Consider the following 26,201-nt stretch of genomic DNA (forward strand, 5'->3'; position numbering starts at 1 on the left):
ACATAATCATAAAAAATTATTTCCCAGCTTGCAAAACATGACTCCATTTCAAATGGTACAATAGCGCCGCCTGTTGGACATACTCTTCCTCTCCATGATTATTTCAGCAAAGTACAGGAAATGACATATGAGGCCACGCAGTCTTAAAAATATTTTTTTTTATTATCTGAACTTTAAGACATAAAGTTAAACATCATATTCTTTCCTAAATAGAAATCGATACATTATCAAAAATAGCTGCAAAATGCTTTTTGACACTGAGAGGAAACATACACAATTCATCATGAGACCCACTCAATACAAAAAGGTCGTCTGTACAAAAGTGTTGGAATCGTAAAGCATAAAATTAGATCTGAAAATCAATCTCTGACAAACAGGAAGAAGAGTTTTAAGACGTAGCCCTTCTGAAAATGTACTTTTTGGGACCTCAGACACGTACAGCCTCCACATTCAGAATTAACACGAATATCTTCATATCTCACCGGTCAAATTAATATTTTTCTTTTTAATTTGGACCTTTTCTCACCCTAATGAGTTTATGTTTCTGAGCTTGTATTGCTGTAGCAGGTTGATGACTGCTTAAAGGGATAGTTCAATATTTTTTTTAAACTTTTAGCAAATTGGCCTACTGCTATAATCCCTATAGTCATGGGTAGATAGGTATATTGCCTTTCATTAGCGTGCTGAATGTCCCCGTCAGAAAACGGACTGCAAATACTCACATGACTATGGGGATCACGGCTAAAACGCTGAACTATCCCTTTATGTTTGTCGGTTCTGAGTACCTCACAGTTCTGCCCAGATGCTCTGCCGTCCTCCCGCAGTCCAAAAATAAGCGGGTCAGGATGACGAGCAACTTTAAATTGTCTGTAGCACACATGCAGATATTTCATTTTTACAAACAGACTTTTCGATTGCATTCACACGCCAACAGGTTCTTAGGGTGACAAAAACAGAGGTAAAGGAGCTCAGAAGAGTCAACTCACAATGTTCTGTGTCAACACCAAACCACAAACTTCACTGTCAGTTCACTCATGACACGCCATGTTTCTAACTGACCAATGTGTCCTTATGCTTAGTGCATACAGCGCTACTCCTTGGTTTAGCATGCATGTGACATCAACAGCCGACACATAGAGCGGAAGTGGACGGGATTATTTTTGGAATACTGTCCATATGTACTGGGACTTTTTTTTTTTTTTTTTAAAAGAGGAGGACTAAAAAACAAACAAAAAAAACTATAAACAACTGCCTTTTTTGTCATCCTCATGTACACATGGACCAGGCCTCAGCCATAAATCTGACACAGACCACAATGCCGTACCAACTGGACAGTCTTTTCAATAAAAATGCTGTTAATCATTAATTAACCAGGCAAATGTGTGCAAAAATATAAATATTGCTGTAAAAAAGTGAGTGAGATTGTTTTAAGATACACTGAGGTCCTCCTCCACTTCATCCTCCTCCTTCCCACCCAGCCTGTTGTCCTGGCGATGTATGGGCACACCCATCTCTCTCTGCAAGGCCTCCAGGCTGGCTTGGCTGATGTAGTACCTGATGTTCTGAGCAGGCAGAAGCTTCTGGAGCTCCTCGAGTTTACGGTAGGCCTGAACAAAGACGAACAAACACCAATAATCATAATAATAATGATAAAAAAAACACAAGTCCGACCAGACATCACCACTTCCTTCTAACTTCCGGTTGAGTGACTTTTTTATTTTTTAAAAATGAAAACAGTGTTTACCACTTGGAAGTTGCCTTGCTGGCAGTGGTGTTCCACCACGAAGCCGTATGCATCTCCAATCCTGACAGCAGGGTCCAACTCTGGCTCGTCCAGTAAGGCCTCACACAGCCGCACGGCCTCACCTGCATCCTCAGCATACAGCCTGCAGGAGGAGGAGGGGGGAGTAAAGACTCAGACTCTCTTCCAAGGCAACTGACAGGATTCATTCAGAAACAGAACACAACAAAAGTGTGATTTGCGCTGTTTACCTGCGAGCTTGGACAAACTTCTTGATGAGGGTGATTTTGTGCTGCAGGTCAGCCAGTCTCGCTTCTTGTTTGGCAGAAGTAGAATCTTTTGCCTTTGAGATGCACTTGAACGCCTCGGACAGAGCGTCCAGGGCTTTTTCGTAGTTCTGGTAATCGTCAATCTCCACCTAAACAACGACAATGAGGAGGACACTTTGTACATTAGCAGACGTACTACATTAAAGGATCGTTCTAAAATAACTTTCTCCAAGAAAAACTTTCCTGGATTACAAATAGGTACATGTGGCAAGGATCACTTCCATCTTTAAATTCTACAAGTGAGAAAAACCTCTGATGAAGAAATATTCTCTCTTTACAACCCGTTTTGCTGTTTGTTCTGTTTTATACCCACAGCCCAAAATGAAGAAGCATCCAATCCAGTTCCATCAGCATTATTCATTACCATCGGCATTATTTAACAAAGTGACGGGAACCCATGTGTCGTGTACCTGAGCGCAGACTTCATAGAAGCCAGCCAGCAGCTCTGGCGCCCTGCCTTTGGTGTAGAAGCCGATGATGGTCTTGAGGATCTCGGGGTTCTTCTGCCAGTCTAGCGACTGCAGGTAGTTGGCCGCCATGATGAAAAGCTCCTTCTGACGAGAGACGTTGGCAAAGAAGATGATTTTCTCCGTGTCGCCCGATTTGAGCAGCGCCCTCATGGCCTGAGGAAGAGGAGGAAGACCGTGCAGAACACAGATAAATGACGCTGGTCTTGATGCAGTTTTGCCTGCGTGCTGGCATTAGACTGGCACTACCTTGGCTTTGTTTCCCGCCTGCGTGTATTTCTTGGTGGCCAGGTGATAGTTGCCCTGACGCATGCAGCAGTCGGCGATGCTCTCCAGCAGCTCCTTCCTGGCCTGTTCAGACAAATCCTTTGAATCCGTGACGGTCATTCTGTCCGCCAGGCCCTCTGTGATGGTCAGGTTCTGGGTGACGCACAGCTCCAGCGCTTGATGGTACTTTGTTCATGAACAGCACACAGAAAAAAAAACAAAGCAGAAACACATGAGAGCACCTGCAGGATGTGATATTTTGCAGTGCTGCCGACAACAAAATACCTTTTTGGCTGCCACCAGTAACTCCACAGCCTTATCGTACTGGGAGTGGGTGATGAAGAAGTCAGAGCAGCGTGCCAGGAGGGCGGGGTCGGAGTTTTCATTCAGGTCCTCAGCAATCAGCTGGAGAGCAGCAAATTGCTGGGTGGCAAAGGCCAGCTCCAGGGCTTTGGAAAAGTAGCCAGCCTAGAGGGGAGGAGGGGAAAAGGCATACATGATGCAACGTCGCCCCCTTCTGGAATGGTTTTGAACGTATGGAACTGGAGGCAGCTTGTTGCTTGCTGGAAGGTCGCAGCCGGTGAGCTACCTTGTGGAAGAGCGCCACCGCTCTGTCCATGTGGGTTCCCTTCTCCTCGTAGTAGCAGGCAGCTTCCATCATGTCCTCCGGGTTACTGAGCAGAGCCAAGTTCATCAGCTGGTCATCCAGGCTGTTCTCCTGTCAAGCAATGTAAGGGATGCACTGGACTGAGACGGAATAACAAGCACTTCAATTTACATTGTCGGAGGTCAGTAGCAGTAGCATCGGCAGAATGTAGATCTCACTAATGTTGTTTACGACCTGATTTCTTACCAAAACACGCTACTAAATCCAAAAACGAATGAAAACATTATTTTCTGTCGGGGAGGGGGGATTGTAACCCAGTAAACAAGTCAGTGCAGTGACTGAGAGCTTTACCTTGCAGAGGCGAATGGCGTTGTTGTAGGCCTGCGCCCGTGTGTAGAAGTGCACGGCCTGCTTGATGTCATCGTGGCCCTCGTAGTGCCTGGCCAGGTGGTAGGACGCCGCCCTGTCACCCGTGTCGTTGGCGATCTCAGACGCCTGCCGTCACACAAACGCAACAACAGATAATCAGTGCTAATGAGTAATTCATTGACTGGGTTTTGTGGTATTAAAACTGTATGTACATTTCAGGGTAAAAAGTATGACATGAACGTGCAATACATTTTCAGTGTCTCCTTCTTGAAGGAGGTTCGAAGTGTCCAAAGCAAAGTAGGGATTCAGTTATTTTCTGTTTAATTCTATCCAGATGCCCCACATGAGAAATACGAGACCCCTCAGTGTCAGCCAGGTAGGTCCGCGGGGACCTCTGGTTTTTAAAGTGGCCCTTTTACAGCGTGTTTTAATAAATACATTTTGGTGGTCTACGACCGACAATAAACAAGGTTTGTTTGGTCAGAAAACTCACAGTTTGAGCTGTATAGTGGACAATGTAGAAGAAAATAAAAGCACTTTTAGCAGTTTGTTACCTTGTCAATGTTCCCCATGTAGCAGTGGACTCGAACCAGTGACAGGTAATCCTGGGCACGCTCGTAGAAATGCAGCGCTGAATCCATGTCTGACTGGCTCTCCAGGTACTGGGCCCACCATTTGTAGATGTTCCTGGATTTAAAAAAAAAAAAAAAAAGGAAATGTGTGACACTTACAAATTAAACTTGTACGTTGTTGAACATAAGAGTATGGTAATAAATGCGGCTCCACATACTTGTCTTTCATCTTGTTCACATAGATTTCTAGGGACTTTGTGTCATCTTGGAGCATCCTGGGCACCTCAACCCTGTGCGTGTCTGAATTCTCATAGCTGCAACAAGACAAGCTGAGTGTCAAACTGTGCTATAACGTCAACTTTGCCCCACAAACTTGTCCTACACTACTAGCGTCTGTCTTACTATGTGAGGGCGTGAGTCTTTTCACCCATGGACTCCAGGTACTTGGCGTAATTGTAGTAGGTGGTGCGCAGATGGATGCGGTCGCGGCTCTCTGCCGTCTCCAGGGCCTGCTGCCACTGTCCAGAGGCCTGGTAGAAGTTGTTGAGCAGGTCGTAGCGCTTACAGCCCTTGTACAACTTCTCTGCATCTTCCTGTTGGAAGACAGGAAACGGGACAGAGAGGCTGATGCCTTTGGTTTTTGGAAAGTCCCGAGGTCCCTGTGTGAGGGGTGGTGCTCAAACACGCAAGAGGTCGTATACAAGAAAACGAAAGGCAGTGACACTTAAGAACAAAACACAGACTGTAGAAATAGTTTTTACCTCTGTTATATGAATCATATTTCCAAATTCAAGGCAACCTTTAAAAAAATGTCGATGAAGTACATCTTAAAGGCTCAGTGTGTAAGATTTAGTACCATCTAGTGGTAGATAAGCATATAGCAAACAAAGTACACCTGTAAAAGATTATACATTGCCATGGCAACTCTGTCATAATAGCTTCAGAAGAAGAATCATTTGCAACCAGACTGGCAGGACTACTGAATTCTAATCACAGAATTCTGATCTTTAAGGTGATAATTATTGTATTCTTCAGTGCCTCAAGATCTCGTGTCCGCCTGATCTGTAAAACTGAGGTAAAGTCAAGACAAGTGCAAGTTGATCCATGTTTACTGTAGAATCATGGCGGCACAATAAGATCACCTCCTTGCTCTGTATGGAAATATGAAATGCTTTTCATGAGCAAACACAAGTACAACTGTTGTTTGTGTTGTTTCATCAGCTCAAAACACTCAAGCATCTATCTATCTAATTTAATTTAATTTAATTTAATTTAATTTTGAATGTCACATACTGGGCATTTAAATCAGAAACAAAAAGCCATGCAGAAACCAACACATGTCCACAGTGTCCGATGGTGTCTGAGTCTCACCAGCATGCCCAGCTGAACGGCCAGCATTGCTACTTGGGCCTCCGGCTCGGGCTCTCCCTCCGCCTCCTTCAGTGCTTTTGCTGCCCTGGCATTTCCCATATTCCCGAGGCACACGCGTGCCACATCCAGGCGGCGGGTTTTCACACACATCCGTGCCATGTTTTCCCACACTGCTTTGCTGCAGGGAGAGGGGGACAAGCGACGTGCCCGCAAAGGTCAACGTGTTGCTCACTGCACTGGTATTTTATTATTCAACACAATAAAATGATTGAAGGTGGAAGGTGGAAGTGAGTGAACTTTTCCTGGAGGGAGGGTTAAAAGAGGTGATGGCTTTAATGTTATGAATAAAAATGTGACTAGCTGTACTACAACATGCAAAGAACTTTTATTGGTAATATCCCAGTTTTACTGTAATCTCTGTTTTCACACTGTAAACTGTTTACTGCCAACATTTTTGTCGGAATTCATGTTTGATTAAAAATGTCAGACTGGGTTTTCAGTTGATTCTTTTGGGGTTTCCACTCCACACTGCTGACGTGATCGGTGCCTCTACCCACTTCTTTCTTTTGCTTCACTCCCAAAACATTGAATTCCACAGCCATCTGGAGTCTATTTGCATCCCCCCCACCGCCGCTCGTCCGCCGTTCGTCTCTTTGGCTGATACAGATGTTGTGCGTTTATTAAAGTTAAGCAACAGGAAATACCCCAAATCTTTAGAGGCCCTGCTATAAGACTGGGAACCGAGGCAGGGCGACGAGAAAACCAGTTTCCAAAATCATGCTGCGCAGAGTGGCCTGAAAAAACGCAACGCGAGACCCTGTGAAACGTTCTGAGAAACCAGGGCTTTGTGCACACACGCAGCGGTGAGATCTAGAGAGCCTAAAAAGGAAAGACAAGCGAAGGAACAGGTCTACATTTGGCCCCTCTTCCCATCCTCTTTTCCTCTCAGGAAACACATCCTGTTGCTGGCCAAAATGTTTGTTGCATACGGGAGAGAGGACTTTGGCGAACGCCCCGCAGGCTCCAGACAAAAGAATACACAACAGTGACGTCTAAGAGGGGGGTCGGCTGGACATTTTCTCACAAAAGCACGCCAACACACACACACACACATATTTGCTTGAACTACAGGGAGGGAGAGAGAGAGAGAGAGAGAGAGAGACGGAGAGAGAGAGAGAGAGAGAGAGAGAGAGAGAGAGATAGAGAGAGAGAGATAGAGCTGTCTGCCCTGACGCCTGCTACAGCGGCGTGTCTCAGACTGTGGTCGGCAGCGAACCCTCCTCCACGCACTTCAACTCTGACCTCCAGATTTCTGAGAAAAGCTGCGAGAGAGGCAAAGAGAGGAGAGGCGCGTTTGCAGAAGGAGGTGGCCTCAAAAGTCTCTGGTTGCAGAGGCAAATTCTTTTGCATCGAGGGAAACGTGAGGAGGCAGAAGAAAAAGGCGACGGAAAGAAGAAGCAGGGACAAGCAAAAGAGAGAGCGAGCAAACACAGAGAGAGACAGAGTGAAGCAGCGCAGCGAAGGAGCGAGGATTAGAAAAGGAATTTTTCGGATTCGAAAAAAGGGAAAGAGTGGAGCTGCAGCCAGCCGTAGCCAGTGGAATGGACCAAGGTGCCACCTGGATTAACCCCGGTACACCCGCCGTGCAGTCCGAGGAGGAGGGCTGAGGGTCTGCTTCCATGGCAGCCCCCCCTCGCCGAGGATGAATGGAGACGTTCTTTAGCTCAAGTCAAAAGTAGCCAAAAGAGCGCCGGCGAGGCTTCCACCTCCGTCCAAGGCTGGGACAGCATTTGCCAACAGCTGGAGGAGGCGGTGGCCAGGAGCGCCGCCGGTGCCGGCGGGCCGGAGGAGAGGCCAAGCAGCGGCGGGCAGGACGCCGACGGCGGTCCTGAGGGAGGAGGCGAGGTGGCGGGGCTCGGCCGTCGCAGGGCCGTGCAGAGGCTGGTGGCGGCGGCGGTGGTGGTGGCCCTGCTGTCGCTGGTCCTCAACAACGTGGCGGCGTTCACCCCCAGCTGGGTCCTGCAGGCGCTGGAGGACGGGCGCAAGCGCAGCGTGGGGCTGTGGAGGATGTGCCCGGCGGGCGGCGAGAGGGCCCGGGATGAGCTCCCCGCCGGGAGGAAGGTGCAGGGGCCGCACAGGCACTGCGAAAGCCTGGGATGGGGCTCCGAGTACGCAGGCTACCAGGAGTCACGCAGCACCGTCAAATGTAAGTGTCACTGGTTTGCTTGGTTTTTGTCGTTAAGGTGTCAAGCGCAACAGAATAAAAATGTGCTACTTACTAATTTATCATCCCATCTGCAACATGTTGACGGTTATTTGTTATTAGTTGTGTCACGGATTTAGTCATACTAAAGGTTGCAAGTTTGTTTTTGTTTTTTATAAATGTAAAAACTAGATGTGAACACTCTCAGCTAAACACTGATATTTACGGCTAAAAAAAAATAATATTCTCATTTCTTAATTTTAAGCATTCTGACAAATCACAAAAATAATGTAATATGTTTTGATATATTTCGTTTAAAAGTCTGCACGTATTTCTGGACAGCTGTGCGCAGCATCCCAGTCTGCCGTGCACCAGGCTTATCATTCCCAGCTGAATTAAACTCCATTGAGAAAATTTCATTCAAGAACAAGTGAGTGGAAAGCTGCCGTCCTATTGGCCGGTTTAACTTGGCACAAAGGGCAGCGCTGCCTACCAAAACTGGGCAGAGATGCTGCAGGGCACAACTGCGACGTGGATCATGCACGCTTGACGAATGCATTCAGTTTGCAGTGCAGACCAAAAAAAAAATCTGACACCCTTGCTTTGCTTCTGGTCCCCCAAAGTGCAGTTTGACATGATGCGGGCGTGCAACCTGATGGCGACGGTGGCCCTGACTGCTGGTCAGCTGATCTTCCTCCTCGGCCTGGTGGAGCTGCCTTTCATCACACGAGATTCCCAGTGGTGGGAGGAGGCCATCGCGGCGCTCTTCCAGCTAGCCAGTGAGTATTGAGCACTCGTACCCAGTCTGCATGTTCTGTGTTGGACACTTCTGTGGAACAGGTGGCAGCAGCATCTAACCCTGTGACTGTCACTGAAGGTCCTCTGTACTACCTGTCCTAAGATTCATTGTTCATCCTGGGCTCAGATGGAGCAGCCTCGGATTATTCATCACACAAAAACCTAAAACATTCATGTGTTTTTCAGTCTTTTAACGCTGGGTTTCATCTTCTAGTTAAAACTGGTGCTTTGTTGGACATTGCATGTTTTTCTAAAGCAGAAAAACAACGTAACAAATGCCTGTCTGAGGTATCTGCAAGTTACTGGTGCCCTTTGTGACATCACAAAGAGCCACGTTTCAGAACTGCGTGTTTCAACACACTTTGGAGTGAGCAAAAGGAGGACAGGAAGAACCTTTTGCCTTCCTGATGCGTTCAATTGCAGATTGAAGAATCACTTCATTGTAAGAGAACACTGGTCAGGCTGGTTTTGCATCACACAGGGCCTTTAAATAAAGAGCCTGTTAAAAAGCTCCAAGTGTACGTCTGCAGGAAGAGGCTGTTAATGTTTGGAGACACAAAGAAAAGGCAACTGAGCCTTTGTTTAGTGGTTCCATAAACAAAAAGAACCTGGACAAGTGGCAAAACATTTCATGACACAAAAGCAAGGACTAACTAAGGAAAAATGTAGATGAGTGCAGCCAAACAGGTTTCTGCCATTTGGACTGTTTTAATGAACCTTTATAGCAACTAAAGAGTTTTCCCTTTTTAGCACTAAGAGACAAAGAATAAAAAACAAACAAAAAAAAAAAAGATAATCAAAGGGGACCAACACGGAGGAAATACGTCAGTTAGGAAATTAGAGTCATGGTAACGAAAACACTGCAATGACACGGTGCCACATTAAGGGCTGGTGAGGATGGCCTGTCCCAGTGCCCCAACTGGGGAAGTGTGTTTGCAGGCGAGTGCTTGCTCACATGGTGCTGACGGGCAACCACGGTGGCAGCGGAGCAGCATGGTGGAGGAAAGGGTGGTGGGGGGACAGAGGGTGGGGGTTGATGGGGGAGGAGGGGGGTCGGCTCTGGCTCTAAATTTAGTTCCAGTCCAGAAAGCATGAGGCAGAGTAGCAGCGAGCCAGGCAGCGACTGCCAGGCGCCAGGATATCCCTGCTCAGGACGAGGAAACGTCTGTGACTACCTGTTATGCAAACCCCCGAAGCTGGACAAGGGAAAGGAGTGAGGGAGGGGAGGGTGGACGGTAAAGACAGCTTGAGCAGGGGACGCTCACTGTTTTGTGTGTGCACACTGGAGGCAGGCGGCTTTGTGTTTTGGAAATGAAATGTGCCGCAGTAAATAAAATACAGCAGGAGGAAGGTCGTAGATTGTCTTGACTTTCATCCTCTAATTGAAGAGTTCTCTTCAACTACAGGATGTTCTGCTTGACAGCAGGCTGGGATAAATTTCTTATACTGCAGCAGAAGCTCAGCTCAATAAGTCTAATTAATTGGGACAAAGCCCAACAAGCAGATTTCCAATCCCATAAATCACAGCGGTAGGACAATCACGGCTGGTTTCAGCAGCGGCAAGAGTGACGGAGTCTGAGGAGAACACACCTATTTCCTTGCCATCTTTTAATAGTAAGAGCTTTTTTAGTCACTGACCAAGCACTGTCAACAAGGCAGATGAGTAATAAGTGATGCGATGATGAAATTTACCTTGGAAAAATGAGACGTTCCAAAAACAGAATACCCCGGAGAATATCTGCCAAGAGGTCAGAGCCATCCCACTTGCTGACAGCAAACACGGAGCGAACACGTTGGTGGTTTGTCAGCTGTGGTTTCTTTTGGATTTCGCTTCTTCAACCAGACAAAAGAAAACTAAAGAAAACAAGAGAGCTTGCACTTGGAACTTTCGTTATAATGAAATATTTATCAACAGAAATTGTGAAGGATCGAGTCTTATCAGCAGTAGCAATGTTTCTGTTTTTACAGGTCAACAATATAAAACCCAACTATTTCAAACACTGGCCAAGACAAAACAAAGAACTGAAAGTAATTGAAAGTTGGGGCGAAGTGAAACATGCCATTTTAAAAAGATTACAATTATTGGCACTGCTTTGAGTAAGTTGTGCTATCAACAGTTTATCAAATATCAAACCAAACCAGGACTTAAATGTTTGGCCTCTTTCTAATTGGTTTTAATGGTGATGCAAAATATGTAATAAGTACAATAAAGTACAGTGGACAGCAACATTACTTATCATAAGCAACAAGGTCAACCTGTAAATCTTTGCTGTCACTGTGAAAAGATCTCAACATTTAACCATTTCTGTGTTGTTTATTTTTTCTGCATCCAATGCATATAAAGCCTTTAGTATACTATTATTTGAGCATTTTCAATGGTCTTAAATGACAATATAGATTGGTAGAATATTACATATTAATAAATAAATGACTGTATAGACCCCTGAGACAATTTTTACTTTGTGGTGCATTTTTTTTGTAGACTTTCAAGGATTATGTTATATTATGCCATTTACAATGTTGCAATATTTTTATATTTTTGAGAACTCAAATCAAATTGTGCTTTGAGATAATACAATAATAATATAATAATAACATAATATTATCCAGTATAAATGGCCATGTAGCCATTTACAAACAAAATTTAAAAAAATATATATACAGCTTATCACAACTACCTATCAGAGTGATATATCATCAAAGAACATTTGTAAACGAGAAGCCTACGAAAAAAAAAGCTTCTTCAGAAGAGCACTAAAAAAAGCCTACAGCAGCAGAGTTCATGTAGTCCTGAAGCCTTTCGCCATTTTCCTACGCTACAGTTCCCCCCTGAGGCTGTGAATGGGCTTCAACACTGAATGAATGGAGATATTTTTACCCAACACACTTTTTCTCGGGAATGTTTTCATTTTTGGACGTGCCAAAAAACGCTCAGTTATTGCAGGCTCTGCTCGGAATAACAATATCCAGTTCCATTCAGCGGAATCTCGGCAGCGTTGGCAAGCAGCTCCTAGCTGATAAAAAACAATATTGGTTTATTTCACCTCGGGAGGTGGCCGTGGACTTTTGTTTTATCAGCCAGGCACATCTCGTATACGTGGTGAAAGCCATGATCTCTGGCGTCTCACACAAATGCACTTTATCACTTCTGTGGAACTCAAAGATCCTCCAGGGGAACCGTGGCTCAAGCCGTCATGAGGTCTAGTCAGAGGTGCTCAGGCGGGCCGCTGAGAGTATTGTTATCTGCCTTTCAAGAACAACCTGGACCTTCCTCAACAAAAGAGAGACACGAGTTTCCAAGGCTTGCCCTGCACTTGAGACTTGTTTAGATTTTCCCTCCCGTGACAGATCATGTCAAACGTCCGACAAATTATATTAACCTCGGGGCGTGGAGTTGTGGGAAGGAAGGAAGGATGAAAGAGGAAGAAGGGGAAGGAAGTCGCATTGATAAATCCATGCCAGAAAAGTTGGTTCACACAGACCGGGGCCTGCTTGGAGGCTGGACGCGGACATGATTTTTCACGTTGTTGGATAAGGAAACTGGCAGGTTCAAGACGGACAGATTGAGCAAACAGTTGCATTCTTAAGCATGATGCAACGACACTCGGGCCACATCAGAAGTTGGGACAATGGCTGAGGAGGTTGACAAAGAAATACAGAGGAACTATTGCAGGAAACTTGTTGATTCACATCCTTGAGCACCAACGTCCACATTTCCACAGATTATTTTAGTCGCCGGATTTCTAGAGTTAAAAAATGCTCAATGATAAATTGAGAAGAATGAACCTGCAAAGCTCTGGTTTAGGTCTGATTTAGGCCTTCAAGGGGACCTGAAGTAAACGATGAAGGCTGCAAGTTTGGAAGGTCCATTAAACAGAAAAGCAGACAAAAGAAACAGCATGGAACCTGAGGGTGAGGCTCTCCGTCTCCACATGCTGGATTTCCTCCTCGCGTGACTTACCAATCAAAGACACCCGGAGATAAAAACGTCTCAGAGGCTTTTTCTGAGCTCCGCTATTTTCACTTTATTCACAACTTTGATCGCAGAATCTCAGAAGTTCTTCCTAGAGGGAAACAGGTTTCCGAAGTCAAAGAGACAAAGAGCTCCTGCTGGACTGGTTAAAAACAACACTAGAGGGTTTCAAAAAGCCACTCAAAGGCTGCAGTGCTGCAGACCTACTGCACATTGTGAAGGAAGCATTAAATCTGACATGTAGGGTTTGTAAACAGAGTGAAGAAAGTGTTTTCCAGCTACTTCAGGGGGTTTACTTTTCCTGCACTGGCTTTGCTGATTACTGCATCCATCCTTACATTCATCCTTCCATCAATAGTCTTGAACTCTATTTTTGTCTTTGTTCCAATTTGTTGTGCAACGTTTCTTTCCTTCTTGCTTTGTTTTCGGAAACAATGAATTCTTTGAGCCTTTTGAGTTTAAGTGACCCACTGTCTTGAAATTCAGTGATGAGCTTAATACAGTATGTTGACTGCTGCATTCTAAGATTCTAGCCACTCATGTTAACCACAGGATTTTCAACAACAGCTTGATGACTATAAAGTCATTCTTTGAATTTTATGCCAATTTGCTGCAAAAAAATCCAACAGCAAATTAATGTATTTACAGCAACATTTACAGGTGCCTCAGCATGCTAACACACTGATCTAAGAGCATTATAAACTATGACCAGTACTAGCTAACATTAGCTAATGTGCTGCGTCTGATTTTTTCTTATCTTTATGTCAATCCAGGATGCCTGAAAAAACTATTCAAAACAGCATATTTAGTCCTCTGTTTACAGCTAAGTTAGTTTAGCCTCCTGCTAACGCTAAAGTTTTGTTTTGCTTTTCTCTGCTTATCAGGCAAAAACAAAGTGGATATCATATTCTCATGTAACCTTTTGCTTCTCTGTGCTCCCATCCAGGTTTTGTCCTGGTTATCGGGCTGGTGACCTTCTACAGGATTGGGCCCTACACACACCTGTCCTACTCCTGCTACGTGGACATTGCGGCTTGCCTGCTGGCCACCATGGCGGCGGCCATGCTCATCTGGAACATTCTACACCGCCGCGATGACTGTCTCGCGCCACAGGTTATATTCATCAGCCGCTCACTGGCGTCACCTTTCCCACGCCTTGACAATGACTATGTGGAGTCGCCTTGTTGAACCAATGGGACTGCACCACGCTGGCCAATGGGATGTCAGAGGCACACAACTCAAAGGACTATCAAACACGGATGTCTTGTTCTATCTCAGAGCCTCCAGTGTGCTGAGAGAGGGATTTTCCAGGAGTTTCAATGCAACTGAACTATCATGTACTACAACTATAAAAGTATATTTCCACAGCATAACACATGAGACATTAAAATTAGTTGCTGCTAAATGCACTAAAAATACAGTTGTTCTTTGTTCCAATTTTTTCTCCAAGAAGCAGCTGTAAACATTACAACACATATTAACACAGTTTCTCATTTACTCACGATTAGGCTAGCCAGTAGGTAGCTAAGGAACTGTCTGGAGTGGGACTGCGAGATTTGGCTCAACCTGCTTAGAAGAAGATCAAGCTGGAACTTGACTTATAATGTTTTATATGCACTTAAAAAAATGGCCTCCAATATACTTAAAATCGTCATTACAAAAAATACCTCATATTTTACATCCTTTTAAAATGATATTACAAGTATAATACATATCAAAGCTAATTATGTATGTTGCAAATAAACAGGTGAGCTCACATGGAGTAAACAACAGTAGATTTGGTTAAATGAAAACGACCAATTATGAACACACAAAAGGGTAAAAATGTTGATCTCTTCATGAACTCAACAAAAGTCTTGTGATGGCGTTAAACACCAGATAACCGATGACTTGCTAACAAACTCCCAGCTATGGTGGCACACTTTTTTTTATTTTTTTTATCAGGCATCAACTAGTGTGTGTCTTATTTGTGTGTGATAAAATGTAATTTATCCGATCGAAGTATAAACCAGCAAAATCAGACAACAACAATAACCATGTTGACATTAGTGTGTCGCACAATAAGTGCAATGTATTGAAGTGTGTGATCTGGGATGTGACTTGTGTATGTTCTTTGCTTTAATGCAGCCAATTTAAAGCACCATTTAGAAAAAAATAAAACAAGCGCCACCCACAAGGCAGTCGGGAATATTCTTACTCTAGGTTTTATTTCCTCGTAGGGAAAAAAACCCTCAAAAATTCAACTTCCCTGTTAAACAATGTTTTTGGATTTGGGACTGGATTTGGATTTCAGTTGGTGGTGATGTTCTGCATTTCTGTACTGCATTGTAGGATGACACAAAGAAATCCAGTTGTTCATTTTGTTATTGATGTTTCTGTATGAAACTGTTAACTTGTGGTACATGATGTATACTTAAATTAATATAATTGTATAATTAAAAAGGCTGACATTAACAGTAACATTGTTGTGACCATATTGTACTTCTGCCAGGAACCCGCTGGCCTTTGTGGATTTTACACACATAGGGCTAACTTTTTTTTTTCTTTTTCTCTTTTTTTTAGAAACCTTAAAATAAATATATTTTCTAGTTGTATCTGTTGTTGTATCTGAAAGTGATACAATACTATTTTTTGCAAAGAATTCAGCTTGGTGAAGTAAAAAGGGAAACAAAGTGTTTTTGAGCAAAGTCAGTCATCATTCTGTTATTGTATAAATAACAGATATAAAGAACTTTGGTGAGAGTATGGCCAAACATGGAGCAGATGTGCCAAACCTCGAGAGAAGGTGAGACCAGGCAGGGGCACTGTGCTGTGTCAGAGGGCATTCTCCACAAACAATTGTAAAAAATCAAAGGATTTAACATTTTTGAATTTTAAAACTATCATTCTTAAAAGTAATTCTGAAAGTATCATTCTAAAGGGGAAATTTGACTTGGATTTGAGTTCAATTATACAGTAATAGGGAGTTTATAAAGTGCAGCATGATGAACGGCAAGACAGCTAACATGCTACTACTTGAACGTTGCTGCTGCTCATTTCTGGCAGCGCTGTCAACCATATGACCCAGCCATTGTGCAGCCCAAAGCCTGAGACACTCCCAGATTCATTATTTATCAGTGCACTGGAAGAAATGACTTGCACTCGAGCCACACGGGCCACATGTACCAAGGCCAATTAAAAGGACCTAACAAAGGTCAGCGAGGCTTGGTCCATCTCCCGATACGTCCGCAGGTTGATCCCCTCCCTCCTCCACCTCCCTCCCTCTACATGTCGACGGCGACGGCGGAGGACGGTGAGACGGGACTTGCATCGGCTGATAACCCTGCGGCATATCTGCCACAGTCAAGGACGGCGTGAATGAAAGGAAGTCCAACAGACTGCACTGTATAAAGACATTCCACCCTGTATCTGACAGTCCCCTCCGGCAGGCGGGGAGGGGGCTTTCATGCTGAAAATATCAGTTTAAAATAAGCACAGCTTCCATCTTTCTGTCGGCTCCGCGCAGGAAGCGGCTCACCTACACATTGGTGACAAGGCTGCGCTGCTCCTCTGGGTCTGGGCCCTGCGTTTTCCAGTCGCGCGCCGTGACCTCTGATTTACGACGAGCTCGCCGTCAAAAGCGGGTCATGAGTACGTGAACCTTTGTGAAGTGAGCGACGTGCGCCGGAGAGAAAAGTCCCTGCAGATGCAGGTTCACCGCAAGCCGCAGGAAGCGCGTATTCCTGTGGCGAGTGATATGCGCGAATCGAACACAATAACCATCTAAAAAAGAAAGAAAGAAAAAAACCCTGTGCAGTAAAAATAGCCATCGGTGAGGAACTTAGTAAAGCTGTCATCGAGGCTGTTAAATTCTTTGAAATGTCCGGCGGACGAGACGAGAAGCAGAAGGTTTGTTTTGCACAAATGGGTACGTGCAGGAGTAAAAACCTCAGCAAGGTCCAGACTGTGAGACCTGGATCACACATGATCAGCGATCACACAACACAAACACACACACACACACACACACGCACACCCTTATAATGACCTGATTCAATGATTCCAAGAATAAGATGGGTACTTTTCTTGTGTGTGTGTCTGTGTGTGTGTGTGTGTGTGTGTGTGTGTGTCACAGTGTGTTTAGAAACGTACATCCCCTCAGAACACGCCCATGCGCTAACAGAAACAGTGGCGTATATACAGAGTGAAGAGTTCCTTCCCTGAGCGCAGACAGAAAAGGTCCTTAATCACATCCTGTGTTTAAATTTCTATTTCATGTCCTGACATAAACAAACAGAGGTTGTGGCGTCGAGGTCTGTTGGATCTAAATTTGATTCAGACAACGTTATTAACTGGGTTCCAGAGTCTGATTTTTTTATTTTTTTATTTTTTTTGTCTTTCTGGGCCTTTTCTCTTTTTTTCCCCCCAAAAGATGTGTATATACAAAAGCAAGACGAGTGTTTTGGCTGCTGGATGTACCACTCTAGGATGTCCAGATTTTGATCAGACGGTGTTTTTTTTTCTTTAATTATACACAGTATATTTTAATTATGTTATCATTTACTTTTTTAAATAAATAAGACAAAATGAAAATACTCTTTTTTTGTCAACAGTCTAAAACCTACAAAGATTAGATGTTAGATAGATCGTGTTAGTTTGAAAAATTGGTTTTCTTGTGCTCATTCAGCTAAAACACATTTAAATGTATCTATGTATCTAACACATCTGAATTGAGAAGAAAAGGCAAAAAAAAACAACAAAAAAAAACACTTGAATGAAAAAAAGAATTAATGAAATAAAAATGGCAACACTGCTGTATTGTCAGTCATGAGCTGCAACCCTCCCTCTCCAGTGCATTGTGGGGAATTCTGAGAAGTGTCAAGGCTGCAGCAACAATGCCATCCCTGCGGACTCGGCACAGCCTTTGAACTGCGGCGGCCGTGTGTGTGGGATGGCGAGGACGACTGGTGGCACCGGCCGGCGGGCCGAGGACAGACGTGCCGTCCTGCACGTCCGTCCTCGCCCCCGCGGCCGTGCGCACGTACCGCCCGCCGGCTTACCTCTTGATGAGCTTGATGGCCTTGAAGGCCTCGTCCATGTCGCCGATGGTCAGGTAGAAGCTGAAGTTGAGCATGGCGTCGCGGGTGGCCCTCTCGCACTTCTCCAGGCCCACAAAGTCCCGCAGCGCTCGTCTGGACACCATGTGCGGCAGTTGCCCGGCAGAACTCCTCGCCGGCTCCGCCTGCCGTGGAGACGCCGTCGGAGCGGCGTCCGGCGTCCCCGTGTCCGTCTCGCCGGGCTGAGGACCAGACAGACGGACGGTTAGGAGGCAGATAAATGAAGGGAGCGCATTTTAGATGGTCGAAGCCTTCAGAGGCGGGATGTGAGAGACACAAACAACGTGAGAATGAGAGACGTTTGGATGCGAAATGTTCAGATTAAAACTCTTCACACAAGCCTCAATGGGAATTTGTGTGAATTTAACAGTTAAAAAAGTTTGTCTCAGAAAACAGAGCAGCGGCTCCCTTGTCTGACTCCACTTTACTCTACATGTTGAGTTTAACATTGTTTTTTTGAGGATTCGCATCTCATTTGTCAAAGAACTTTCTATACTGTGCGATGCAGCTACTGAGCTGGTTTGTTGCTGTTGGAGAGATGTGGCTGGATGACTCATTCGCTGCGAATGAAAATGAAGTTAAGTTTTTCTCATTTCACTTTTTCGTATTTGCGCTCCGTATATATATTTACGTCTGATCACTGGGCAATTTATTAGGTACAATGTGCAATTGGCTGTTTTCACAAACATCCAATCAGCCATTTAGTGTGGAGGAAAATGCTTTGTTGGTGTCAGAGGTCAGAAGAGTAACACACATAACCACTGGTCAAAGCCAAGGTCTGCAGGTTAGTGTCTCCCAATAGAGTGTAGTGACTGATGAGTACACTCAAATACATTTACTCACCAGTGACTCTATTAGGTACCTGGTAGTATTACCAGTAAGTGTACTTGCCTTTATCGAAATGATTCAGATGGGAAAACATCCAGTGTGTCAAGGTCTTTTTACATGATACCATTAAAGTTATGAGGAACATGGCAGGAAATATCGGCCCCTTTTACACTGGATCTTAAATGTGGGATTTTTAATCCTTATATGTCTATAACAACTACGAAAAAAAAAAAAAAAAAAAAAGCAGAGAGGCATCTTGTGAAACTTTGGCAATTCAACCTCCTCCAGTGACAGTAATTTGGGAGCTCACATCCCTCATCCCTTTTTCACTTTTGAGATTTTTGGTGACGTGTGATTTCCTCAACGAGTCGAGATGACAGAAACACACCAGGACATCGACTCCCAGTTGGGGAAACATTGAAATTTGTCAGCGGAGGATGAAGTGCAGCGTCACGTGCGGAGACACTGGATATTTGCTTCACGCTGGCAAGACGGCTGCAGGATGCGCTCCGTCGTGCAGGATGTGTGTCACACGTCAGGCTCTGCAGTTACACATTTAGATCGGCAGAATGCCGCCTCTGTGGGACCCTCTTATCACAAATACTGTGGGGGCTGTGTGTGGAAGGAGCTACGTGTACATTAGCGGGAAACAGCACAGTACGGTACAGTACAGTGGGACTGGGGATCGTTAAGGGATGCACTTGTGATGCTGCTTGGGTTTTTTTTTTTGTCGTTTGATGCAACACAAGGCACAGCTGTCAGAAGCTGGGTGACCAGAACACTGAGGCTTTCCGAGCAGGGGACAGTCACTTACTTCCGGTCGAAAGAAACTCCCCCTCCGAAATAACAGCTGGGTGAGTTTTAAGACCAAGCACACGAGAGCAGTGATGAAAAACACACACGGCCGAAGGAGAGCCAGCAGGAACTTGCAGAACGGCGCCGGCGCAGATTCCCCCCGGTTACCTTGCAGCTGAAGTAGTAGTAGGGAACATCCAGAGCGAGGAGCGCCTGCAGGCCCGAAGGTTTGGGGAAGCAGTCCTGCAGGAGGAGGCCGTGTTCTTGCGTGCAGAAGAGAGTCACCACAGACACGTCGGTCTGAGCAGGGAGAGAGAAGCAGCGCAGTGTCAGAAATGTGTTGACTCGAAGACTGGTGGGTCGCAGAGCTGCTTGAACTGGGTCGCGGCCTCGATGGCAGTTTGTTGCATTTTAAAATATACAAATATATATATTTATAGAGAAAATGTTGGGCATTTATTTTGCAGCACACACAATTCAATTTAACAATTTCAATAATGAAATGACTAGACATGAAAGAAAGTTTCTATTTTTGTGGAATAAATGTGAGTGTTTTTTTTTTCCTCTTTTTTCTTTTGTGAAGATTTGAAAAAGAAAAAAGAAAAAGTAAGAAAAAGAAAAATAAATAAAAGAAAAAAGGAAAAAATTAAAAAAAAAAAATTTTATTAATTAATTTGAGTGCTGTGGAATAAATTTGGGGTTGTGACTTTATGATAAGGTAACAAAAAAAAATGTGGCTTCCTGAGACTCCACCAGTTGAGAAGCACTGCTCTAAGCTGTAGAGGACGCTGCCTACGTGTCAGTGAAGGGGTCAGCAGTACTCGCCATGTCTAAGAATCTACTGGACGAGGCTTCGGAGCTGATGGGCACCGTCTCGCAGACAAAGAGACGAGGTTCGCTCTCGTCCCAGAAGTGAGACAGCGGGCAGCGGCCGCTTAGCTCCGTCCCTTCGAACTGCTGCCTGGAAAACAAAAGTTTGCGTTCATGAGACGACCAGAGGCGGAACCGCTACGTTGTGCGGATGCAGAAACGCGTCTTCGGGGGCGATGCTGCAGCACCCTGAAGAGGGGCCTGCGTCAGAGGTAAGAGCGGCAGCTGCAAGAGATCAGTGGTTAGCGGCTCAAAGAGGTCAGTTCTGGAAACTCATGGAATAAAGAGAAAACTACAACCCTTTTGATTTACTCATTAAAGTTCCAGTGTGCTGGAGGCAGAATTGCACATAGCAGATTTCTTGCGGGCAGTTCAGCAGCTTTTTCAAGAAAACATTACAAAGGGTATTGTTTTTTAATGTCCATTATGCATAATTTCAGATGTTTATTGTTCACAGAACTGCACAAAAAAGACTTTGTTTATAGCCTCCAGCAAAAGCATTAGTTTTAGCAAGAAGCAAAGAGCAGTGGACCTGTTCGGAAAGGGACAGAAATACATCAGTAGGTTTGGACACCCTATGAATTGCATGTCTTTTCTTTCATTCTCATGACTATTGACATTGCAGTTTCTCACTGAAGGCAATAAATTAAACACGTTTTATATTCAAATTCTCCAAAATAGCCACCTTTCATGAAAAGTGTATTTCAATTTATTTTTTTTGCTGCATATTTACATATCTCTTGTTCATATATTTGATGTCTTCAGTATCTATCAGCAGTGTAGAACGTATGTATGTATGTTGTATGAGAAGGTGTGTACAAACTTTTGACTGGTAGTGTTAGTCAGCCGTAAGTCGCTCTCAGAGGCTGGGGGACGCATCACAAAGGGCTGATTTCCAGCACTAGGATTGTTTTTGTTTTTTTTAGCTAGCATTTTCTGAAAAGGAAATCAAGCAAAATGGTTCAAGTGACCATTGTCATGTCTGGAGAGTTGACAGACAGACTAGTGATGCAGATTTAAATCTACATTTTTAATTTAAAAAAGCACCCAGAACAAATGTTTCCACGTGCAATTGTCAGTGCAGGTTCTGTGATATCTGAGATCGGCTGTGTCTGATGACTCACACAACCATGTTCACACTTTAACAGTACAATCCCTTCTACAAATAACAAACTTTATCTACCTCTCACTTTCCTCTGGCTGTGAGATCCCACTGGAGGGCCTTCCTGTGAAGAAGTCAAAGTGCGTGACGGTGTCCATCTCCACGTCGTAAAAGAACACTTTGTGATCAGGACGTCCGTTAACCTGAAGGAAACGAGGACGTCAAGGTTTCTGGCGAAAAAGCATATACGGACCCGAGCCACTTTCAGAAAAAAAAAACATTTTGAACGTGTGTCTGTCTGTGTACCTGAGAGATCAGAATGCTGACTTGGCTGCCAGTGGCGTTACATCTGACTGACCTCAGGGCTCCCAGATTGGCAATCTGGTCGCTCAAGTTTTTCGCACTGCAGTGAGCTTTGGCATCTCTTGAAACACAACGTCATTGGACAGAGATTGAACAGCGAAATCACAAACGATTCATGCAACGTAAAGTTTAATTGGCCTTCTTCTAACTGCCGTTCACACCTTCTGGAGAGGTCAAAGACTCTGACGTGCGCTGTGTCCGTGCCCACCACCAGATACGACTGACACACACTGAGAAGCACAGGGTTTCCTTCGGCCTTGGAAAAGGTCAGCAGCTGCTTCACCGTTCCCTAAAAAAAAAAAAACACACATTGTGAAATGTCAAACACAAGACCGGGGATCTATAAGAGACAATGCACAGAACGAGCGTGAACCTGCTGCGTGCGAATCTGGACCCTGTTCGGTTCCACAGTGTAGAGGTTCTCGCCGTGCGCGGCCACAATATGAGAGTCACAGGGAAATGAGCCTGGAGAGTCAGAGAGTCTGGAGAATCAGAGAGGGGTTTGGAAGTGCCACAGGGATAAAGGTGGTAAAGTGTCCTCGAGTGTTTCACCTATACTGTGCAGAGAAGTTCCTGCAAGCTCGTAGACAGTTATCTGCTTCCCACTCCACACCGCCACCGAGTCCTAGAGGGTTGAGGAAGCAGAGGTACATGATTTGTTTTCTGATTCTCAAGTCAGTGAGCACAGTTTCACATCCGGATTGATTGGGGATTTTAGTTAAGTTCTGTTCGGACATAAGTTAACACAACAATCACATTCTGAGAAAAAATAGCATCAGGTTGAGATCAGGTAGCAGAAGTGTTCCCGGCAGGATTCTATTGGAATAGTGGAGCCGTTCACTTGCAGAGAGAACAAAACCAACTCAGCAAGCAGAGCCAATATTCTTGTTCTGTTCTGCCTGGCAACAGGCGCAAAATATTGCTTGCGTGTTACTGTTATTTCACACGGCCCTGTTTGACAGAGGGTGTCAATTTTTAATATGTTTAGTTGGCGGTGCGCCATGGCATTTTTTTCAATGCACAAAATGTGCTGTGGCTCAAAAAAGTAGAAGAATAATGATCCACAGTGATTTAAGGTAATGAGGAAAAGAGCTGAAGGAGCCTCTACCATTTTACAACAATGCAGTTGAAATGCAAAACAGAAAGATAAAAAAAAAAAAGATCTTGAACGAGTCATCAGCTTCAGAACAAAGTGAAAAGTGACCCAGACGTGAAATTAGAGCCACATCGACCACACCCACCTTGGTAGCGCACACTCCCTTGACGTGTATGTCAGACTGCAGAGCCAGATGTGCTCCTGAGGAGAACTGAGTGACGCTCAGCTGCTTTGGGGTGAGCTGCACTGCTGCCACCTGCTGGCCGTAGTGGGCTGACATGACGTGCTCGGACAGGATGAGCACGGTGTCTGAGTTGTTGGCTCCCAGCAGGTTCAGGCTGGAGCCCCACTGAAACACAAGGCCGAGCGGCTCCAGAGTCAACGGTGGTTATTGTTCTGACGCTGCTGCAGATTCTGGCAGCGTCGCCGTACCTGCAGCTGAACGACGTTTCCTCCGATTTCTGTGGGTGTCTGCAGCTTCCACTGGACCTTGGCGTCACCTCTGCTCCCACCTCCGTGCACCATCCTCCACACTGCTATGCGCCCTTGGCTGGTGCCTGCTGCCAATGTGTCTGAAATACAGAAAATGCATTCACAGAATGTTTTCATAGCCGCGAGGTGAAGAGGTTAAATTGTCCTTAAAAATGACAAACAGAAGTAAAACTGAGATTTAAAAGTTATGTTTTACACTTTTCACTCTGTGGAACAACTACTTTAATGCAACATTTGCTTGTATGACCGATCTAGCATGAGTGTTGCTACATATTTTTTAAGTATGAGAGACTGCATATGGAAATGAGCGACTGATGAGCTAAGGCTAACCTTTTGCTGCACAGTATGAGACACAGTTGACGATCTCGCCTTTCTCAAAGCCCAGACTCTCATCCAGGGGTAAAACATAATTGTCATCCCGCTCCAGGTCCCAAAGCCTAAAATAAAAATGGGATGATAAAAGCTCCCGATGAACATGAGTCAAACAGGCAACTGCAGTTATAACTAGTGGAGTGAGCACACCAACCTGACCACTTGTTCTCCAGTCGCTGTTATTAGCAAGCCGCTTTCTGTCCACACAATGTCGACATTCTGCCCCGACTTGCTGCTCAACTTGACCTGTTGAAATAAGGAGCAGGAAAAAAATGCAAATTATGATATTCTTGTTATGATAAGCAAGAGGTATAGCATCCATTGTGATCATTTTATGCTACCTTCATAAATTCCTGAGCTCCACCTTCAGGCCCGAGACTGTACTGCGACAGCATCAGGTTATCGGTGATGACAGCCAGCGCCTCTCTTTTCTCAAGGAAGATCAGCTTCTTGATTGCACCCTCCACAGTGAAAAGCATGTTTGTCTTGCAGTGCTCGTCCACACAGTGGACCTTACCTACATACGTGATGCACAGAGGTAAAGGTTAAAAAAAAAGCAGTGGATCAACAAAAAACAGATTGTCCAGTTCTCCTCCTACCATCTGCAGTGCTGATGTAGAATGCCAGTCCTTCCTGCGGACCCATTTTCAGGGGTGCTCCTTTCCAGCTGAACATGTCCAAAGCGGCCTCGTCCCCACTGACTGATGCTCGGGCAAGCTTTGCAACGTCACTGAAATTTAAGTCAGCCCCAGCCATTAGGACAGGGACCACGCAAATCAAGGATTTCTGTCAACTCACCAAGAAAATGACAAAGTGATCAATGCATTCTAAAAACTTACTCCCCAGGTGAGGCAGGCCGGAAGATGCAGCAGGTGAGAGGTTTGCCATACTCGTGCTTGACAAGATAGTTTCCCTGTAGCCTCCCGCGGGCATCCATCTTCCATACGACAAGCGTTCCATTCTGCATGTAGAAAAATGAACTTATTAGGTTCATAAAAAGTTTGAAAGCAATCAGAGTAAACCTGCAAATAGAGTTATCTATTTTGTGGACGCTGATGTCTTTATTTTTGTTTTGTTTTGCGAAAAACGCTTTAGTTTTCAGTGTCCCTAGAAGACAGTATGAAGGCAGTGTAGGCATCTGCACTTTAATATAACATACATCACATACTTGTTGATGTGAGACAAGAGGATTCAGAGGATAAGGTTAGATGGAGACAGATGATTTACTGCGGCGACCCCTGAACGAAACAGCCAAAAGAAAAGAAAAACGCTACTCAGGTTCAACACTCACCTGATCACCTGTAACCAGGCGGCTCCCGGAGCTACTCCACTCCAGCAGTGTAATGCAGACTGAGTGCGTGCTGGAAAGAGCGGTCTGATCTCCAGACGGATGTGTCAGCAGCAGCGCATCGCCATTCTCCCAGCCCAGCACCAGCACTGGCTTAGTGGGATGCCAGCACAGCACCGTGGGCTGGTGAGGACGCTCTATGTGGCAGCTCTCCACATGCTCTCCCTGCATGATGACAAAGGTGGAAGTTTGCACACCTTGATGAGCATGTTGCACATGATGCTGTTCGTGCACAAGCATATATTTATCATTTACCTGCTGCAGGTAGACGTCCACATTGCCTCCACCTGTGCGGCTGCTGGAGGCCACAGCCAGAAGAGGGAGAGCCGGGTGCCAGGTCAGCTGAGAGGGCGCACCGCTGCTTTCAGGGGCCTCGATGCGGTGGTCAAAATACACCGCCATGTCCCCCTGCCCCTGCCCTGTGCGAGTGACAGGCATCACAACATGGCAGAAGGGTGGAGCCCAGTTTTAAAAAAGTACAACCTGTGAGTACTCCCTGGCATCAGGAGCTATCTCTCTTAAAAGCGACTGTCTGCATAATGAACACATTGATTTAGCAGCGGAATGGGTTATAATTTGATGTAACGCTAATGTCATGTTCGCCGCCTTGACCAATTTTCTATTGAGCACTCAAGCAGAACATGGACTTAAATATTAATATATCGTAAGTGTTAGAGCTACACACAACCATTAATGCTGGAAGCGTAGCAACACCCGGTGTCATGACCACAGCATTTAGCTTTAGCTGCTAATGTTAGCTGAGCTAGCCGAAGCTAGCACTCATCGCTCGCGACCGTGACTGTAGAATGAAGTGAACCGTTCTGTTGGATTCATCGGAGGACTGACCCGCTGTCTTCGGGTTAACGCCGACGTGGTTGTTCAGCCCCGGCAACAAACTAGCAGCGCTGCCCGCAACTTTCAGCGTGTGTTTCGTGAAGCTCCCTGTGTGATCAAAGCGTCGTTGGCAGTTAGTTGCCCCTGACAACTCGGGAGGCGAGGCAGAGAGCAGGGGGATTTACGGAAAACAACGAGTAGAGCCGAACTGTCGAAGTAGGCTTAATGCCGACACGACGTTCCTCTTCTTGTAGTCTTGTTGGGCATGTCACAGTACATCGGTATCCCTTTATATACGTTTCTCATTT

General features: G+C 45.1%; 2 protein-coding genes across 2 annotated transcripts; one reads left to right on the forward strand and one right to left on the reverse strand.

The window, feature by feature from the left end:
• Nucleotides 1–1,210: 1,210 nt before the first annotated feature.
• On the reverse strand, nt 1,211–26,129 carry ift140 (intraflagellar transport 140 homolog (Chlamydomonas)). The gene is made up of 29 exons (XM_076034456.1): nt 25,315–26,129; nt 25,003–25,224; nt 24,551–24,672; nt 24,311–24,441; nt 24,053–24,228; nt 23,866–23,957; nt 23,670–23,776; nt 23,280–23,419; nt 22,993–23,196; nt 22,304–22,376; nt 22,125–22,216; nt 21,913–22,040; nt 21,695–21,812; nt 21,470–21,591; nt 20,242–20,377; nt 19,585–19,716; nt 17,737–17,975; nt 5,724–5,901; nt 4,755–4,945; nt 4,571–4,666; nt 4,335–4,467; nt 3,763–3,906; nt 3,394–3,522; nt 3,090–3,272; nt 2,787–2,990; nt 2,481–2,693; nt 1,993–2,159; nt 1,745–1,886; nt 1,211–1,607 (listed from the first exon to the last, which is right to left on the reverse strand). The coding sequence occupies exons 1-29, from the start codon at nt 25,495–25,497 to the stop codon at nt 1,428–1,430; spliced, it is 4,377 nt and encodes a 1,458-aa protein (XP_075890571.1). The 5' UTR covers nt 25,498–26,129; the 3' UTR covers nt 1,211–1,427.
• On the forward strand, nt 7,317–15,157 carry tmem204 (transmembrane protein 204; the record flags this gene model as incomplete). The annotated part of the gene is made up of 3 exons (XM_076035538.1): nt 7,317–7,929; nt 8,550–8,705; nt 13,644–15,157. Coding segments are annotated over 3 exons (1,011 nt in total), but the record flags the coding sequence as incomplete, so codon positions are not given.
• Nucleotides 26,130–26,201: the final 72 nt, after the last annotated feature.

Source organism: Nelusetta ayraudi, unplaced genomic scaffold, assembly GCF_046127955.1.
Source record: "Nelusetta ayraudi isolate G7.1 ecotype Tasmania unplaced genomic scaffold, CSIRO-AGI_Nayr_v1 ptg000042l, whole genome shotgun sequence".
Taxonomy (NCBI): domain Eukaryota; kingdom Metazoa; phylum Chordata; class Actinopteri; order Tetraodontiformes; family Monacanthidae; genus Nelusetta; species Nelusetta ayraudi.

Excerpts from the sequence above, each read along its gene's own strand:
- ift140 (XM_076034456.1), bottom strand. The coding sequence starts at position 25,497 with ATGCCTGTCACTCGCACAGGGCAGGGGCAGGGGGACATGGCGGTGTAT. Across the intron at positions 23,197-23,279 it reads GAAACGTCGTTCAGCTGCAG|TGGGGCTCCAGCCTGAACCT; the intron begins GTACGGCGACGC and ends CTTGTGTTTCAG. Across the intron at positions 17,976-19,584 it reads ACTACTACTTCAGCTGCAAG|CCCGGCGAGACGGACACGGG; the intron begins GTAACCGGGGGG and ends TCTGGTCCTCAG.